The 19,703-nt window shown below is 41.0% G+C and overlaps 3 protein-coding genes across 4 annotated transcripts; all 3 read left to right on the forward strand.

The window, feature by feature from the left end:
- Positions 1 to 236: 236 nt before the first annotated feature.
- Positions 237 to 12,784, forward strand: LOC139734929 (actin, non-muscle 6.2-like). 2 transcript variants are annotated; one of them, XM_071645707.1, is made up of 5 exons: positions 237 to 263; positions 7,471 to 7,626; positions 8,096 to 8,347; positions 9,322 to 9,568; positions 11,501 to 12,784. In XM_071645707.1, the coding sequence occupies exons 2-5, from the start codon at positions 7,492 to 7,494 to the stop codon at positions 12,019 to 12,021; spliced, it is 1,155 nt and encodes a 384-aa protein (XP_071501808.1). In that variant the 5' UTR covers positions 237 to 263; positions 7,471 to 7,491; the 3' UTR covers positions 12,022 to 12,784. The 2 variants fall into 2 exon arrangements, with proteins under 2 accessions (XP_071501808.1, XP_071501807.1); XM_071645706.1 differs by lacking the exon at positions 237 to 263 and having other exon boundaries at positions 7,229 to 7,626.
- On the forward strand, positions 1,533 to 5,481 carry LOC139734943 (actin, non-muscle 6.2-like). The gene is made up of 4 exons (XM_071645720.1): positions 1,533 to 1,883; positions 2,399 to 2,644; positions 3,581 to 3,815; positions 4,673 to 5,481. The coding sequence occupies exons 1-4, from the start codon at positions 1,758 to 1,760 to the stop codon at positions 5,197 to 5,199; spliced, it is 1,134 nt and encodes a 377-aa protein (XP_071501821.1). The 5' UTR covers positions 1,533 to 1,757; the 3' UTR covers positions 5,200 to 5,481.
- A 2,384-nt stretch (positions 12,785 to 15,168) lies between the features above and the next one.
- On the forward strand, positions 15,169 to 18,701 carry LOC139734944 (actin, plasmodial isoform-like). The gene is made up of 4 exons (XM_071645721.1): positions 15,169 to 15,237; positions 16,416 to 16,643; positions 17,152 to 17,398; positions 18,190 to 18,701. Exons 1-4 carry the CDS (start codon positions 15,169 to 15,171, stop codon positions 18,699 to 18,701), a joined length of 1,056 nt encoding a protein of 351 aa, XP_071501822.1.
- The last annotated feature ends 1,002 nt before the right edge of the window (positions 18,702 to 19,703 follow it).

The raw sequence follows: 19,703 nt of genomic DNA on the forward strand, positions 1-19,703 counted from the left end.
AACACGACAGTGTGTTGTGGGCATTGTGTGAACGCTGTGATGATTTTTGCCGATATGTCGTCTAGAGACATCCCCTGAAGCTTGATACACCCGTGACATTAATTTTTACATCGATATCGACCCGTACAGTAGGTCTCTACCTGCAGATGAAGCGTGAGTGTACTCGACTCGAGGACATAACTTATTATAACGGCGGCCGAGCATGAGTCTGTGCACGATCACTGCGGGGGACCGGGGATCACCTGTCTTATTTTACTAAACAGGTAAGACACGGTGATTCCTATCGATGTATTTATACTACAATCTGTATCATGTTTTGACCGCCAGAGCCCTTCTGTTGCAGACCCGGAAACGATGAGAGAGGTATACTTCCGTAGAGATAGGTCTACTGTCTACATGCATAATATGCAACGGACGTGTTTTGGTATCGCACGCCTCTCTGAGCTGGTTCGGTTGTACGTTTGTTATGATATATTCTGTATGCCATGTGCGTCAATCTCTCGCGCTAGCTCAGCCACGCCCATCTACCATTTCTAACGACATTTGTAAAACAAGGTACATAGTCATGAGAGTGTGATTTTGTATTCATAATGTAAATACATGAGACATTACTACAACTGCTAACTTTACTGCTATACCTCTACCAACGTATACCTACTGCACTTAGTGGCCTGCTATAGCTATCACTACTACTGCTACTGCTGAAGTACAGAGTGTACTATAGTATACTACTACCACTACTACTACTACTACTACTACTACTACTACTACTACTACTACTACTACTACTACTGCATATAGCTGCTACTAAACCTCGCTGGTTCCTGTCAGCAGCATGGACAGTGTCGATCATTTGTAATATCTTGAACAACTTATGACCTTTATCTCTTCGCACAAACGGCCCTCTGCTTGTCATGACTCACCGATCGTCAGTGGGTCACCCCCCCCCCCAGCAAAAAACAAAACAAAAACAAAAACAAAAACAAAAACAGATCTCCCGTGAAAGAAAACTGATATATGACACGGATATACTACACATTTAAGCCGACTGTCTACAGCATCAGGATACAAACAAGAATATTAGAAAATGGATTTCAGTTTTGGATCCATTCCATACAACTCGAACTTAGCATCTTCACAGCTATTTCATTTTTTTCCACGAAGAGAGATCGTTAAAGCACAGTGATAGTGTACGACACATGTACTAAATAAAGCTCTGTCTTATTAGCTGGGAGGCCGTGGATTCGAATTCGAGTTAGACAAGATATTTCAACCACACTAGGGCCTACCTCTCTTGAGAACAGAAACCTTAACGTTGAGGTGGTGATGAGACCCATCGGTAGAACAATACAAGAGGATGAGCTGAACTATCCTTAGCAAGTACTGTCTAAAACAGCGCATTGTTGAGTGTATCAAGAGGACGTATCTGTACTGGTTTTGCCTGATTGCATGTGTATACTTTCGGTTGTCAATTTTGCGTGACTGTGGCACAGTATTGATTCAGAACTTCAATTGAAGAAACGATACACAATCAATCTTATACAACACCAGGAACAACATCAACTAGGGAGAGTCACGTAGAGCAATAATTTGCATAAGTAAGTTGGTTCTCTGGAAACATATCCATGATCAGCGATGTTTCGGTATTTACGGCAAGGGGTAAGGTGACGTGCAGTGTAACCCGTTTGAATTTTCCGCAGTAAAGCGCGGTCTGAAGCCGTACAGTTGCTAACGCTGCGATACCAGAGTCGATCACGATGGATGAACTCGATTACAGCTGCTTCATGATCGACAGCGGGTCGGGGCAGTGGAAGGCGGGCTTCGCCGGTGAAGACAAACCTCGAACTTCTATCCCCGCCCTTGCTGGAAGGCCAAAGCACCAGGTAAGATGTCAATGCAAGTACCTTTGGCATTGTGTGGTATATCATCAAAGATGGTTACAAATGCCTTCATACGCATGAATCATTCGGGTTGGGGTGGTGGAATGTACTATCCAATACCAACTATGATTTGTGCCCCTAAGACAATTATGATCATCATCATTATTTCAAGAACAGTAGCTGGGGAAGACAAGTTTGTTCAAAGTTAATATATCCACCTTTACCAAAGAAAGGCCGACCTGAAGCTTACTCTGCAAGATCGCTCGGTTTCAATGTAATGCCACACCGTAGATGATGATGGTGACGTTTCGAGGAAAAACAAATCAGATTTTTTTCTAACTTAATGGAATCCTTGTTTCATATTTCATCCGTATTTCCATCAGTTTATACTATTAAGACTCCGATGTTTGGCCTTTCGATTTCTAGATATTATGAAGTCTTCTCGCATTATAATCCAAGTCTTATATATTTCTGTCGGACTTTTCATGTCATTTTTTTAAATTTATTTTTTGATAAAGCTTATCCAGCCAAGTATGGTGTACTATAGCGAGCTGCGGTACATCGGCGAGGAAGCGCTAGAGAGACGCGGGCTGCTCGACCTTCAGCACCCCGTCCAGCGCGGGGTTGTCACAAACTGGGATGATATTCAGAAGCTTGTGGGTCGTATTTTCTACTACTGTCATCGAGCTTGTACCGAAGAGCATTCCACCTTGTTCACGGAACCTCCCTTCAATCCCAAGTCACAAAGGGAAAAGATGACTGAGGTAAGACATCTGTGTTTAAAGCCTGTGTGTCCCTTTTGCAACCTTAAAAGCTCCAAGATTCCATTCAAAAGCTGGTATATTGTTGTGGTAGGTAACTAAGACTTTTCCTCAGAATGATAAAACTGGAAACTGCTTTATCGTGGAGAAGTACCAAAGATTCAAATGGATTTATTCGGAACCCGAAAGAAATTCCCACCGTTATTTCCTGTACAAATGACGAGCGTGTTCCCAAGTAACAAGGTGTTAGTTTTTCTTTTCCTTTTTTGAAAACTCTGAGATGTATACCATTACCGTAAAATTATTCTTTAATCATGCAAAATTTCGTGACGTTTGGATAATACGACCTTTAATAGCCTGTAGACTTGACTCGAGTCCAAGCAACAAGATGTAACGTGACGCGACTCTTCCATTAGCAAAATTCTGGGTTGCTCGTATCAGAATGGCCACTGTCGTTCAGAATGATAACCCCCAAATAACCCTACCCAATGCCTGCTCTACGGAAGCAGCTTACTTGCACCCTTTAAACGTGCTTTTTTCATCATCATGCCTCGACAATGGGGGTTAGATATCTAAGTAAAGTGTAATTATTTCACAAATTATTCATTTTGTTTGTACATGATCAAGTATGAATGAAACGTAAAAATTTAACAATCAAACACATACACACAAAGAAGTTACCGGACGGTTTATTTCTGTGCTGTTGCCGTCTCTCATTCTTTCCCTATGTTGTCGAAGTGTTTTGCTCATTTAAGTTACGTTAACTAATGCTGCTTGAATCACCTTCAAATAATCCGTAAAATGACAGAACATGGGTTCCTTCTAATGCAGTCAAGTTATCTTTGACAAGTGTAAAGTAACGTTTTCATTCCTACGTGATTTATATCGTTTGTTTTCTTTCACACATCTGGGCTGGAAAATCGTCTTCTCGACAATCAGGTGATGATCGAGAAGCATGACATGCCTGGGATCTTCTTCGCCAACGCTGCCGTCCTGGCGAGTCAACGAGATTCCCTTGTCCTCGACATCGGGGAAGGCGTGTGCCAGGTCGTCCCTGTCCGCGACGGCGAGGCGATCGTCCACGCCGTCCAGCGAATGGACCTTGCAGGAATCGACTTGACCAATTACCTACAGAACCTTTTAAACAAGAGAGGCCTTTCATTTGTTACCTCAGGTACGTTCCTGAGGGAGATGATGTTCTCATGTTCCTGTTGCATGCTCGCAAAAGAGTCACATCTGTCGATTATTTCTCTTATTTTGTAAGCAACTCAAACATTCTTCGAGAGGGATTATGTAATTGACCTGTCTTTGAGATGTTCTTGTTTTCAAACAGCGAAGTTCTTGATTTTTATGGCATGAACAGTGTTGTAAGGAAAGTATTCAATGGGAAAGATGATGATTATTTGTCAAATTGATACTAAAACGGGAACCCAAACCCAAAGAGTAATGTGGATTGAGTGAAAGTAGCAACATTAGTAGAATACATCAGTGAAAGTTTTAGGAAAACCGACAATCAATGCAAAAGTTATGAATTTTTAATGTTTTTTTTGTGTTGGAACCGCTGGATGAGGAGACTACTAGATGTTATGACGTATTATGAGTGGACAATATTAAGAAAATATACAGAAAATTACACATTCCATCAACTTGATACTGTTTTTACCCCTGCTTTCTGAAAGCGGTAGTCAAGTCCTCTTTCATTATGCTAGAGAAATGAATTTTAGTTGAATTTATTTTATCATTTTCTTTATAATTGTTTTCCACTCATATGCCATAACCTCTGGTAGTCTCCTCATCCAGCGGTTCCAACACCGAAACTTTAAGAATAAATAACTTTTGAATCAATTGTCCATTTTTTTTTTCAAACTTTCACTGAAGTGTTCTACTAATGTTGCTGCTTTCACTCAATCCACATTGCTCTTTGGGTTTGGGTTCCGTTATATGATAAATGAAGTTGATATTTCTGTCGGGTTTTCTTAAAAAAAAAAGTGATGAAACGACAATTTATTTTGCCTACTGGTTTATCTGCAGCCGAGCATGACATAGTGCGTGAAATCAAGGAAAAAGTGAGCTACGTCGCTGTCGATTTCGACCGCGAAACGGAAGTCGCGGCGAGCGCTCCAGAATCTGTCAACAGTTCCTACGAGCTCCCCGATGGTCACGACATTACTGTCGGCAGCGAGCGATTCCGAGCCGCCGAACCCCTCTTCCAGCCCAAGCTGATCGAGAGCGACCACCAGGGCGTTCACGAGCTCGTCTACAGCAGCATCATGATGTGCGACGCCGACATCCGTCCGCTGCTCTTCGGCAACGTCATCCTCGCCGGCGGCTCGACGATGATCTGCGGGTTCCCGGAGAGGTTGAAGAAGGAACTCTCAGCTCTTGCCCCGCCCGGAATCAAGGTCAATGTCATCGCGCCACCAAAGAGGGAGTACTCCGCCTGGGTCGGCGGGTCAAAGTTAGCTAGCTCAATCCCCTTTCAGGACAATTGGATCCCGAGACAGGAATACCTAGAACACGGAGCGAGCCTCATTCACAAGAAATGCCAGCTGTTCTAGTGTGCGTTGTCATGGGAACGTTGCGTGGCATCAGCGAATCAAGTTGTAAAGAAACTTATTTCTCCGTGTAGATTCGGAAGTGAAACAAACAAACATGACAGAAACTATATAGCTGTTGGAAAGCTGGTCCCTAGTATTTTATCCATAATTTATGTTACATAATCATTTTACAGCATGGCAACAACGTGTTTAATGTCACAAGGAAGGTCGAAGACAAACAATCATGAAATCAAATGAGACACGATTACGTTTTATTTCGGATTTCCCCATGCGGTCCCTGAGTGCAGGTCAGGAAATAGGGCCTTCACGTTATGAAGGCAGATTGACGTCATCATTTCTGAAATTAACACTCTCCTTCTCTGGAGAAAAAAAATATGTGAGTGTTGCCCGTTTTCTGAGAAGGCCCCTAACTATCGTGCAGAAGATATCTCCAACTGCAGACTAGCAAGATCGACCGCCAATATGCCTCTGTTAGAATCACAGTAAATATTATAACTGTTATAGAAACTCGAATATGCATTGAAAGTTTGTGAACCAAAAAAAAACACAAAAACACAAAGAACAAACACCTGCCTAAGCCAGATAGCAGAAAAAGAAATATAAACGTATTTATATCAAATATATTATTTCATATACGTGCATAAAGTATACACGGAATATGCATATATTTCATCCTTTGTAAAGATTTAATCCTCTTCTAACATGTGTCTGAAATTGAGACTAAGTTATGTGTTCGTAAAGGTTACCCCGCTGTGAATTTGCCGAGCAGTCAACTGCAACGTCAAACGGCGTAGTCTTTTGTTATCAGGATCTGTATTATAAAAACGACAAAGGAGCGTGTAAAACTGTAGCAAAACTACTGTGGGGTTTCAATACGAAGCAACATGACTGGACTGTAACAGCTTTGTAACAGCCTATATTAAATTTTAGAGTATTTCTTCGCATCTGATGAGATCTTTAATGAAATAAATTTTAGTGTCATGACATCACGCTGACTTCATGCCTTCTATTTCTGTATGTGTAGGCCTACATAAGTCATGGAAGGAATAAATATTTCTCACATCAGCAAAAGCGTTGTTGCCCCCCCCCCCCCAAAAAAAAAGTATTAGAATCTGAAAGCGTTCTCGACATTCAAACCCTGGCCGGTGCCACGTTTTCAAAAGGGGGATGGGGGGGGGGGGGGCACTTCAGACTTCTAGTGCCACTTCCGGGTTTCATCAGCTTACAAGCATAAAAAAAACACACAAAGGCCTTACCGTGCTCACACTTCAATCTTTCTATTTATTTCCAGTCCCTCCCCCCCCCCCCCCGGTTCCGCCGGCCCTGGTACACTTGAGTGACTGTCGTTGCAAATTTACCACATCGCAGAGAATGTATACTGTACGTCTATATAAATGGCCCCTACAAGAAAGCGATAACGCTGCAATGGACACAGGTGAACGACTCAATACATTGTACACGACTATCACATCATCCACATCTTTGTATTCCTTGTCGAGCGATTAATATGTCAACAAGAATTCCGAGGAGACCAAAAACCAGGAAATAGTAACGAAACTCACTATTCCCACCAGTTACAATGTTAAAAACACAATAACAACAACGACAACAACATCAACAACGACCACTCCTACTAAAATGCACTACTACTGTACGACTGCGACTACTACTACTACTGCTATTGATACTAACTGTACTTCTAATGATAACAATACTGCTAATGAAATTAGTAATAGATAATAATAATCATCATGATAGTAATAAAATGAGCATAATAGGAGTAGTAACGATAATACTGATACTTAGAAATCATCAATATTTCAACGCATGCTCCAGTCACTGCTGACCCTTAACATCCTGCAAATACCAAACTACCACAGCAACTACTGACTCTACTCGGTTCTACTTCCGTGATCAGTTTTACTCACTACTGCTAAATGAACCTCCTTCTCTTGATGAAAATGGTTACAAACCCTTGGATTTTTTTTTTTTACTTTTTGTTTACAATAGTTCACTAAACGTTTGATGATTTATGCCGGAGCAAAGGAAACGGAGCGAAGGTAATGACGCAGTTTTGCTGCTTTTGTTGTCATTGTTGTTTCTCTTCTTCTCTTCGATTTTATTTTAGTTTAATTAAGTTTAGTTTTGCTTAATTTCTGTTTTATTTTGTTTTCTTAACCCTGATTCAAGAAAGTTAGACTAGGGACCGAGCAATTTAGGGAACATCTCTGTTCTAGAAAATATTATTCTTTTTGTTTCTTGCATCGGTAGCTAAGACCTGGATGAGATGCCATGGATGATGACGATGATGAGGTGAACAACGCCGTGGTCATCGACAACGGGTCAGGCGTGCTGAAAGCAGGGCTAGCAGGGAATGACTACCCAAGTGTCGTATTTTCATCCGTCGTTGGAAAGCTGAAGAAACAGGTGAAATAAACAACTCTCTCTAACTGCAGTCACATCAAATATTAGAGTTGTGGAATCATTTGTCCCATGTATGCATGGATACCTGACAATGCTGTACGCGTCAATGATAATTACAAGGTCCTTTCTGAGAGCAGTAATAATACTGAATTATTACCCTTGCTAAATAAGACCAAATATCATCGGTTACAGTCCGTTATTCTGAAGGTTCGGTAAATCAACTTATCCCGTTAATCCGAATATGAAAATAGGGTTCGTTTTTTTTTTTTTTTTCAAAGGCTTGTTGTTCCCAAGGTTTGGCAATCCTAAAATGAAAAAAGTCGTTATTTGCAAGGATCGTTAATCTGAAGTTGTGTAATACCGAAGGTTTGATAGTACGCACCTCTTCGTTTTTGGATCAACGAATGATATTAGATTTTCATGTTTGGATTTACGAACTTCACCTCATATTGTCATAACCACTACAATTTAGCCATCTGTACAGTCACTCGAACCGAGTCGACTACCAGTTCGGGAGTATGTCGGGAGCGACGCCCAGAGAAAGAGAGATCTCCTGAACCTCACCTACCCCATCGACCACGGCATGATCAGCGATTGGGACGCCATGGAGACGATCTGGCGTCACACGTTCGACCACGAACTCGGCGTGGATCCCGAACAGCTTCCCGTTCTACTCAGCGACGCACCGCTCAACCCAAGGGACAGTCGAGCCAAAATGGCGCAGGTACTTTCTAAATTCATCTCGACTAGCACATCTTAGTACACACGGCCGGCGGCAAGTTTTTAACGTGTGTGTGTGTTGGAGGGGGGGGGGGGGGGGGGGGGGGCAGTTTATATTTCTGGTGCCACTTCCGGGTTTCATCAGCTAACAAGCAACAACAAAAAAGACCTTCATCGAAACTTTTCCGGGTTTCTTCAGCTGACCAGCAAATAATTTATGCGTTTAGAAACGTCATTATTGCACAAGTGTTATTAACTATTATCATTATTAAATAATGTTTTCTTCTGAACCTCCGTTTTAACGTGTGATTCAGCTGTATCTATAGTTACCAGTCTTCGCACAGCTTGTGCCGTACACTGTTGTATAAAATCCGCTCTGTTTGTGCGTGAACCCTTTCCCCTTCCCTTGTCGTAGGCGTATGTATAAAACTGAGCATGTGGGTATAAGCAGTTTAGATTAAGCTTAGTTGGAGTACATACACCCACAGATTAATCCACGCAAAATATATACAATGCCAATACAGAAGTTAAGACATGAAATTGTATCCATCAAACAAACAGGAATTAGATTAGTGGAGTTTGTACGGACCAATTATCAACAGATAGAATAAGAATTTTGATTTGCACGGTTATCCTTTCATTGTAGCAATGACATGGAACTGAGTGGAAAATGGTGTACGACCGTAATTATTATCGTCGAACATCATTTTCGACTAAATTCCATTTTGATGGTCATTTTTGCAATGAAATGATAACCATAAGAATAGAAATTCTTTGTGATTATAAATGGAAACGCACACTATTCATGATCGCCTTTAAGAATCCGTAAATTTCAGACTGAAAACATTGGTCAATTCTGGAACCATCTACGAAATATCACAGGAGATTTATGACGTCAGAAAGAAGATAAAGAAAATTACCTATACTTGTCCCCCTCTCAATGCTTACGTCATTCTCAATTGAATGACGTCATGACAGATCCTGTTTGAGAAGTTTGGAGTGTGTGGCGTACACGTGGTCAACCAGGCCATCCTGTCCCACTACGGGATTGGTCGCACGTGTGGCATCGTGGTCGATATAGGCGACAGCGTCATGGACATCGTGCCCGTCTACGAAGGCTTCATCATCCACCAAGCCGTTCAGCGTGTTCACTTCGGTGGACGAGATCTGACGAATCACCTGATGAATCTTCTTAACCAGGGAGAATATTCGTTCTCGACTTCGGGTATGAGATATTTTCGATCTCGTTGTTTTACCCTGCGTTCAGACGATCCCCTGCTGCGAGGGGAATCTCCCGTTTGCCAGGACATCCCCCGGCAATCCCATCGTGTGGACGCTCGGTGGGACATTCCCCTGTCCCCCGGAAAGCTTGTCGAGCCCGGCAACAAATTCTGGTGGGGGACAGAGCGCGCAGCTCATGCAGCTGTTTTCCTCCTAAGTGCGCATGCTCAAAATGCCATTTTGTACGCGTATACGGTGCCTAGCCGTGATTTGTCCCCCCTTCAGCGGGGGATATCAAGACACGTGTGGACGGTCGATCGTAAAAAAGATACAATCTCTCTACGCGCTCCCCGCGAAGAGGGGGATCGTCTGAACGCCGAGTTAATGACGTTATCATGTAGGATTGCCAATTATTGATCGATAAGATGCAAGATAGGTACGTCCAAATCGACACGTGCTTCAAAAAATTTTTGGAACGTTGGTGAGGTGATGTTTCCGTTGTAAAGCGTGTGAAAAACTTAAGGTCATTTGAGCAGTTTGTAAACATGGATTAAAATTTTGAATGATGCAAGATGTAACTTATAACTTTCGTATAATGACAAGGTTATGATTGAATGATGTAAGTCATTTAGAAACAGGAGTTAACATTATCTAGCTGCCAAAAAAAAGAAAGGAATAGCAACATTCTGCGCAAGTGGTGGTCCTTTTTTGGCTCACCTGAGCCAAAGGCTCAAGTGAGCTATTGCGATCGCCCTTCGTCCGGCGTCCGTCGTGCGTCGTCCGTCGTCCGTCTTCCGTCGTGCGTCGTGCGTCGTGCGTAAACTTTTTACATTTTCATCTTCTCCTTGAAAACCCCAGGACCGATTTTCCTCAAACTTGGCAGGTAGCATTTTTAGGGGGTTAGGAACTCAGTTTGTTAAAATGGGCACCATGTCCCACCCAGGGGGACCCCAGGGGGCCCAAACCCTCCAAAATTAAGGAATCTGTAAAAATCTTCTTCTCTAGAACCAGAAGTGATAGAGCTAAGTTAGTACTATGAGTTAGTACATTGATGACTGTAGTTTCAAGTTTGTTCATGGCAGAATCAGGGGTGCCCCCTTTAGGACCCAGGGGAGGGGGTGAGGCGGGGTCCTAATGGGGCCTTAATTGTACATTTTTATCTTCTTCTTGAGAACCTCATGACCCATTTTCACCAAATTTGGCAGGTAGCATCCCTAGGGGGTTAGGATCTCAATTTGTAAAAATGGGCACCATGCCCCACCCAGGGGGCCCCCTAGGGGGGAGGGCCCAAACCCCCAGATAAGGAATCTTTAAAAATCTTCTCTAGAATCAGAAGTTATAGAGCTAAGATAATACTATTAGTATCATTATGAGTGAGTACATTAATGACTGTAGTTTTAAGTTTGTTCATAGGAGATCCAGGGGTGCCCCTCTTGGGGGCGGGGCGTTGGGAAGGTCCAAATGGGGGCCTGAATTGTACATTTTCATCGTCTTCCTGAAAACCTCATAATGTATTTTCGTCAAACTTGGCAGGTAGCATCCCTAGGGGGTCAGGATCTTAATTTATAAAAATGGGCTCCATGCCCCACCCAGAGGGCCCCAGGGGGCCCCAATCCTTCCAAATTAAGGAATCGTAGAAAATTTTGGCCCTTATTGTACATTTTCATCTTCTACTTGAGAATGCCTGGTCAAATTTTGGTAGAGCTGTGAATAATTTAGATTAGTGATTGCGTGAAAGGTGAACTTGCGATACTCAGGTGAGCGCTAGACTCGCGGGTCTCTTGTTTATGAACTATTGGAAAAGGGGAATTGATCTTTTGTAGGTTTCCTCGTGATGTCACAATTATGCACATAAATGAAATTTGCATGACAATAGATCAATAGTAGAACAAAGGATACATATTTCTCTCCTTTCGTTCATACACAAACATTACAGGTGAGTGGGAGATTGTCAAGGAGATAAAGGAAACTTTTGGCTACGTCGCACTAGATTTCGAAGACGAAATGGTTACCTCTTCCAGCTCAACTTCGATTGAGAAGAATCATGCCCTTCTGAACGGCGACAGCGTCACCGTGGGCAAGGAGCGATTCCTCGCCAACGAGCCGCTCTTTCAACCCCGACTTGCTGGGCTCGATCACCCGGGCATCCACGAACTCGTAAAGCGCAGCATCGACAGGTGCGACATCGACTTCCGCAGGGATCTCTACTGCAACATCGTCCTCTCCGGGGGCGCCTCCTTGACGGAAGGGTTGTCGGAGCGACTCCGGCAGGAGATATCCGCCATGGTGTCTCCTAAAATGAGAGTGCATGTAGTGTCCCGACCCGAAAGAGCAATCTCCACCTGGATAGGTGGTTCTGTTCTCGCCTCTCTGTCGAGGTTTGAAAATATGTGGGTCACGAAGAGAGACTACGAGGAATACGGACCGAACAGTATCCACATGAAATGTGTCAATTAGTGCATGTTGAAAACTGAACAATACGAGTACAGTTTTGAAAAGGAGGCGGATGTATCTTGAAAAACTCGGGGTTCGTGAAATTGAAATATCAATGCATTTTCTTTTGCACTTGTATGTTCAAAATCACCTGTTGGCGTATGTTTCTCTGAATCAATAGATTATTTGTGTCTGTCTCTCCCCCTTATACCAGTGATGATGTGGGAAGACGGAGGAGAAAGGGGGGACAGAACTTCTGCCATCTGCCAAAATATATGGTGGAATTGTGTATCTTTTTCAAAGATGGCATCTGTGCGATACTGCAACTGTGGCAGTAAAACAAGAATGGTCAAGAGTAATGAACAAAATGGAAGTTTAGAATGATCTTTTTGAGAGCTGCCCTAATTCTATACAAAATTTATGACATCTAGTTAATATCTCAAGGTATTCTTTATATGGTAAAGGCAAATACAGCTCGTTGGAAATGTATAAAACTATGCAAACAAAACTTGATGCGGAGAATGACTGAGAGAGAGAGAACGAAAAAAAAATGCAATATCATTTTAATTTTACGCTAGCCAATTATCATATTGGTCGCGGTAGATTAAAAAAAAATTAATGCATTTTAAGTAAACAGGTGTATCAGAACAAACGAAGTCTTTTTTTTTTTTGTAAACTGCTCACGGATCAGGCGGTCTTATTGGACGATGAATGATCACATGATTCGTGATTGGGCAGCTTATGATGGTCTACGTGACAACTGCATGATGGGACGGTGTATGGTTGAACGGCGTATGATCGGATGTTATATACTAGTATTCAGACTGTGTATTTGTTATGAAGGAGGATGCATATTATAATCCTTTGGGGTATTTTTTTTTTTTTTGGTGCTCTGTGGTGCCAAATAGAGATTAACCCTTTTGTACCTTTTTTAATCAAGAAAAATAATAATGTATGGTGCATCATAATGGGCGTTTGAAGTAACTTGATGGCGGCAGCAATATCGATGCATGTCCTGGGTCAGGCATATAAGCACGCCTCGTGTAACTCAAGAGTTTCAAACATCAGAAAAATACAGAAATAAAGATTGAAAAAAAGGAATATGAAATAAATTGGGAAAAAAATTTCTCATACTGTACTTTGTATGATTGCATATGAGCCTTTAGTAGAGAGAAATTTAGAGATAAAAAATCAAAAGCAGAAAGTCAGATATCAAAAAATGCAAGCAGAGAGACAGACAGACAGACAAAAAATAAACGAGATGCAGAGAGATGCATGTACTACCTTATTTCTTTTTAATAAGAGGGACACCAACAGTTTGTGTGTGTGTGTGTGTGTGTGTGTGTGTTCCCCTCTGTTTGATGTATTTGCTTTTTCTTCATCCCTCTTTTATACAAATTCTTCCTTTTTCATTTGTAATACGCTGTATTGACAATGTGGAATTTATGCTGTCATACTGAAATCTGTATTATTTTGCAATTAACTTTTATAATTATTGTTCATATTAAAAAGAAAGAAAGATAAAAATTGGCAAATACAAAAAAAAAATGTGTGTGTGTGTGGTTGGTTGTTTATGTATGTTTTTTTTTTTTTTTTTTTTGGCAGTGGACTATCACAGGCAGGTGAAGTTCATCCAAATCGTAATCGTGCGAGAAAGAGAAACGACAGTGAAACGAAAGGAAGAGAAATACAATTCATTATGCACTTGAGGGTACATAGAAATACCCTGCAATTATATCATGGCCACACAGTTCGGTGGGAGTCACACTCTGTTGTAGTCGGTATAGGCAAAGATTCCGCAACGGAAATATTGCGGAAGAAAACATCAACAACAACATAAAGAAAAAACAGAACAAGTCCAAGGCTATTAGAATATTGTTCTACAGGTCAAATGCACAAGAACAGTGGTGACTGAACCATGTACATGACATTGTGTTGTCTCATAGGCAGTGTGTGTGGACAAAGTTGGACCGATTTAATCATGTTAATGGTTCACAACTATGCAAAGGATAGTAAACTGCGGAAGAATAAGCTGCTTTTTGCTCGAAATATGGCATAGCGCGCGTACTTTACCAAGCAACCCGACAGTGTATGCACTCTCGCTGAATATGGGTTTTCCAGCCGTTTTCCACTATCTCATCTACTAGTATCACTTTGTCTTTGTTATTATTGCTTAGGTTCTCTGTTTGTAAACTTATGCTCGTACTGTTTGATGATATTAATTTTCTCTTGTTTGTATAGTTTGTATAACATTGCATTTCTGTAAACTCTGTATATTTGTAAAGTTATTTCATTTGTATGCTTTTTATGACGGGAAATAAAACCAAACCAACCAAACCAACTATAGGGTTCATCAACTGGAGTGTAGGCTGCAGATATTTCACCATTATTATCAGAATACCATTGGAATACACTTTTCTAGTGTGTAGAACAAGTAGTGCATACTGCAGACCTTTTCATTTAGAAAAACTAGCAATGTAAACACTAGTTTTTGTTGCCAGTACTGGTTATAATTCGTGGCAAACATATAGATAGAGCCTATCTACACAACAATAGGGGCTATGACTATCACTACTACTACTGCTACTATACTACTAATGATATTAATACCACCATCACCACTTACTACTAGGCCTACTACAATGTACTATCATACTGCAGTGACTGATCCAGACGGGGGGGGGGGGGGGGGGGTGCGCCGGGCTCACGCCTTCTCTTTATTTTTTGCTTTAAACACAAGAAATAAAGATTAAAAAAAGGGAATTACGAGATCCGCCCCCACTACTGCTACTACTACTACTTACTACAACTACTTACTACTACTTCTACTACTACTACTACTACTAGTACTACTACTACTACTTCTACTACTACTACTACTAGTACTACTACCACTACATGTACTACTACTGCTACTACTACTACTGCTGCTAGAGATACTAGTACTTAACTGAATATAGTATTACTCACACACTATTACCACTACTACGAATGATAATAACAATAGTGATAATTATGACAATGATGATGTCACATCTGACCTGTCAGCTTGACGTGTAATGATAAAGATGCTCAGGAGAAGGTAATATCATTATTTTTTTTCTTCTTTTTAATGTTGTATTCCACGTCTGCACTACCATGTCCTATACAAATTGAGGTAAATAGAACCGAATGGCTGAACCAGTCGACGGCTTTGATTTCCCCGCCGTCGTCATCGACAACGGATCCGGGACGTGTCGGGTGGGTTTTGCTGGCGAAGATCATTGCGTGGCGGTGTTCTCGTCCGTCGTTGGGAAACCATTATCCATGGTAAATACCACTATTTGACAAAGACTTGATTCCAGAACATGCCGAGTATTTAAACCAACAGGAATTACAGTGTCTGGCCAGTACAGTACATTAGTATATACAAGAATACTTTGATATTGATGCAGATAGTAAATTTAAGTAAGGAATCACTACCTTGAAAAAAAAAATCAATCAATTTCACTTAGCAAACATGTGCAACATTGCTAAACAGTAAGCAAGGTCGTGGAATATTCTAAACCGTGTGCCCCTAATTCTAACCCTTAAAGGGATCGTACAGTTTTGGTTGAGACCTAATTTCAAGTTTCTAACTTTTTTGGTGAGATAATGACAAACCTCTTATGAAATATGAAAGAGCATGTAATTCCACAAGGAATTCAATGTTTATTTGATAAAAATTGGTTTTAAAATGGCTGAGATATCCAAAAAAGAGTGATTCTTATAAAGTGTGGGACCCACACTTTATTACGATCGCTTTGTTTTACTTTGTTTTTGGATGTTTCAGTCATTCCAAACCCGATTTTCATCAAATAAACTTTGAATTCCTTTTGAAATGGTATGCTCTGTACTTTATCAAAAGTGTTTTCTTGGTATCTCGCAAAAAGTTAAAAGCCCAATTTTCATCTCCACCAATACTGTACTGTCCCTTTAAAATCAATTTAAGTGCTGCAATCTTTCTGGCTTTGAACATACTTATTTTACAATATTACCGAAATATAATTTTCAAGCATATAATTACGAGCCAAATGTCCGTTCTTTCTCTATTTATTATCTATTTATTTTTTACTTAGTTACTTTCAAGTGTGTTTGTTTGCTACTTTTCTTTTTCTTTATTTGTTTGGTGGTTTGCTTTGTTCGGTTGGTTTTTGTCTCTTGGTTTAGCCTTGCTTAATCATTTCTGGCCGGACACGCATTGTGATAGTGCAGTTCATGCGTGCCAAGGGTAAAGAAGGTCACCACACATTCGAATGTGATTCATTATCATAGTATATCATGCTACGTTGAGGATAACTTTTTTTTTTTGTTTCCTGGACGCATAAACTTATAGGAATGAGGTTGTTCACCAACTTGACTTTCCCCATATAAGATTACTGTCTTACCGACTTCAACAGGTGCCGTTATCAAGGGGCGAGTACATTGGAGACCACGCCCAGAGAAAGAGAGATCTCCTCAGCATCCGCTACCCCATCGAACACGGGATCGTGGCCGACTGGGAGGATATGGAGAAGGTGTGGTCGTACGCACTCAGCAACAAGCTCCACGCCCCCCCCGAACTCAACCCGATCTTGATGTCGGAGGCACCGCTAAACCCAAAGGCCAATCGGGAAAAGATGGCACAGGTGGATCCCTAACTTTACTGTCAGTTGCTTGTGCAAAAAAGGAAGTTGTTACAGCAACTTCCTTTTAATTCTCTTTTTTTTTAAATCTATACCACCATATAAACAATCCCCTCACACTGCATGTGCATATAAGTTAATACCTCGTCATTCAGTGCGTGATATGAAATTCATAATTTCTTGATTTTTCACACCGTTTTAGCTCATGGAACAAGAGACTCCAAAATGTATGAACTGAGCATGTAATGAAATTGTAGTATCGTTTCAGTCATCGGGGTTAAACTGCGCTATCTTAGCACTGAAAACATTATGTCATGTAAGAATAATCAGTATCCTAGTGCTGCCATGTCGGGTGAGAAAAAGTTGTCTGTTTTGTGATTCTTGTTTGTTGGTTTTGCTTTCATGTCATTTTGGTCTAATTCTGATCTCGCCGATCATAGTGTTACATCGTAACCACGTGATGGACCTGTAAATAATATATATCATCCAAATCCCTCCTTCACTGCAACAGGTGATGTTTGAGAAGTTTAATGCAACTGCCTTCTACGTGGCCAACCAAGCCGTCCTATCCCACTTCTCGTCCGGGACGACCTCGCTCCTCGTCGTCGATATCGGCGACGGTGTCATTGACGTCATGCCCATCTACCAAAGTCACATCATTCGGCGCGGCGTTCAGCGGGTAGACTTCGGCGGAAGAAACCTAACGGATTACCTGATGAGGCTGCTCAGCAATCAGGGATACTCATTCACGACGACAGGTAAGTGTAGGAATCCATGCATTTGACCTGGGTCCCGTTTCATAAAGCTTGTTATTAGTGACAACTGCCACATTCTTATGACAAATTGCTCACAGGCAATCAGATGCAATGATTTCAGTAGCCTATAAAAACTAATCGTAACTTGTTATTGACAGCAAATTTTATGATACTGGGCCCTGATTTCGACTCATACAGTGTATGTGTCTAACCTAAGAATTCTAATTCTAATTCTAAATAAGAATAATTTATTCGGAGGTTTGTTATTTCGGAAGGTCCGTTAATTCGGAAATGAAATTAGGTTCCTTATTCCGAAGGTTCGTTGATCAGAAAAATAAATTTCGTTATTTCTCACCTTCTTTTCATTTTCGGATTAACGATAGAATAGCGAACATCACCCAAGTTTGACGTACGAGCCACGCAATGTTGAAGGATTGCGGAGCATTGTATTTCTTGTTACCATGACAAAGTGTACATTGTTTCTTTTTTTAAAATAATATCATTCGTGCATATACTTTATACATTGTATTCGACGAACTGTCCTTATCAGATGAATGACAGCCGAACTGACAACTTGTATTGCTTTGAATCATGTTTCTTGTTCTGCTTTGATGGAAATAAATGAAATATTTCAATTGAATTAAATTGAATTGAAAAAAGATCGTATGTTTTATGGTTAAGTATCAATGAGTAAAATACTCGGATTTCGTTTGGAGAGGTTTTTTTTTTTTCATTATAATTGTGCAAAACCTCCCTCACGCATTCGTGCCTGTTCTTATCTCCGTCTTACATAGCTGACAGAGAACTGGTTCGAGAAATAAAAGAGAAATTCGGCGCAGTTGCAATGGACTATGAACACCAGACGCTTTCCGACAAGTGTTCTCCGATTTTCTACGAGTACGGCGATGACCAGTTTATCAAACTTGGCCGCGAACGATATCAAGTCGCCGAGCCGCTCTTTCGGCCCTCACTGCTCGGTCTCCCAACCCCGGGCATTCATGAGCTCATCTACGATAGCATCATGAAGAGCGATGTGGACTGCCGAAAGGACCTGTACAAATACATATACCTCTCCGGTGGCTCGACTTTGTTTGAAGGGTTCGCCGATCGTTTGAGGAAGGAGTTGGCCGAGTTGGCACCGGCCGCGGTGAACATCACTGTGAAACCGGCAGACGACAGGGACGCAGCAGTGTGGATTGGTGGATCGATTATGGCATCGATAGCTAGAATGGAAGGGATGTGGGTTAGGAGAGAGGAATATGAAGAGTATGGACCGAACATAGTTCATCAGAAATGCGTTAACTGAGTAAGATTTGGGTTTAAATAACGAGTAATGCATTCCCTTTGCAAACAGACATTGTACCAACGTCACGTCCATTTTTTTTCTTGTAAACAGTCAGTCTGTTAAAGAAGAGTTCTTCATTATCTTCTGCATCGTGCGTGTATCCTTCGACTAGTGTGTAAGGACAAACAACTCAATAAGCAATTGCATTTTCAAGGATGCCAAGGCAAACTCTTGCTCTTAAAAAAAGAAGAAGAAGAAGAAGAAGAAGAAAGAAGTTGTCGCTGAGTGGACGTTAGGGGCCTATACTCCAAATAATCCTGTGAGGAGGTTGATGTTGCCAAGGGGAAAAGACAATGTATTACTAAAAAGTCGAGGGCATTAGGTAGTGACATGCACTATCGTATGTTAATATATCTATCGTTTTTACAACCTCCGCACAGTCATGACAGTAGACCAAATGTATATCAAATTGCATACGAGTTTTTCATTGTTGTTGACGAGGCATATCGGACCTTCTACATAGCACGTCTCTGAAACATAAAATTATAGTCATGATTATTCCTATGAGAAATGAATAGGAGACGATGAACATAAAGAGGCAATGGTAATAAAATGAGTTTAAAGAGGCAAGGCAAGTAATATCATGTACTATATATTATGTTTTGTTTATTTTGTGAAATATGAAAAAAGGTAAATTCAATTCAATTTTCTTTTCAATGACAGCGATAGACAGAATGACCTAGAGGGAGAGAGAGAGAGAGAGAGAGAGAGAGATAGACAGACTCACAGACAGACAACCAACATAGAGACAGACAGAAAGAAGTGCATTTATATTAACTTTCCTGTTAAGTGATACGGGTATAGCATGTAATCTCCTTCCAACAAGTATTCATGTGTATGAATTGCTTTGTAAGTACGTTGATATGATTTTTTTTTAAATCAGGTATTTTCGTCTTTCTTTACCTTTCTCTCGTTGTTATTTTCTCAAAGGACTGCGTCAGGAAGATTTTTTTCTTTTCCCGC

The sequence above is a fragment of the Diadema antillarum genome, unplaced genomic scaffold (assembly GCF_040938485.1).
Source record: "Diadema antillarum isolate AM-2024a unplaced genomic scaffold, OU_Dant_1.0 seq00000552_RagTag, whole genome shotgun sequence".
Taxonomy (NCBI): domain Eukaryota; kingdom Metazoa; phylum Echinodermata; class Echinoidea; order Diadematoida; family Diadematidae; genus Diadema; species Diadema antillarum.

Excerpts from the sequence above, each read along its gene's own strand:
- LOC139734943 (XM_071645720.1), top strand. The coding sequence starts at position 1,758 with ATGGATGAACTCGATTACAGCTGCTTCATGATCGACAGCGGGTCGGGG. Across the intron at positions 1,884-2,398 it reads CTGGAAGGCCAAAGCACCAG|CTTATCCAGCCAAGTATGGT; the intron begins GTAAGATGTCAA and ends TTTTTGATAAAG. Across the intron at positions 2,645-3,580 it reads AAAGGGAAAAGATGACTGAG|GTGATGATCGAGAAGCATGA; the intron begins GTAAGACATCTG and ends CTCGACAATCAG.
- LOC139734929 (XM_071645707.1), top strand. The coding sequence starts at position 7,492 with ATGGATGATGACGATGATGAGGTGAACAACGCCGTGGTCATCGACAAC. Across the intron at positions 7,627-8,095 it reads TTGGAAAGCTGAAGAAACAG|CCATCTGTACAGTCACTCGA; the intron begins GTGAAATAAACA and ends ACTACAATTTAG. Across the intron at positions 8,348-9,321 it reads GTCGAGCCAAAATGGCGCAG|ATCCTGTTTGAGAAGTTTGG; the intron begins GTACTTTCTAAA and ends ACGTCATGACAG.
- LOC139734944 (XM_071645721.1), top strand. The coding sequence starts at position 15,169 with ATGGCTGAACCAGTCGACGGCTTTGATTTCCCCGCCGTCGTCATCGAC. Across the intron at positions 15,238-16,415 it reads ACGGATCCGGGACGTGTCGG|GTGCCGTTATCAAGGGGCGA; the intron begins GTGGGTTTTGCT and ends CGACTTCAACAG. Across the intron at positions 16,644-17,151 it reads ATCGGGAAAAGATGGCACAG|GTGATGTTTGAGAAGTTTAA; the intron begins GTGGATCCCTAA and ends TCACTGCAACAG.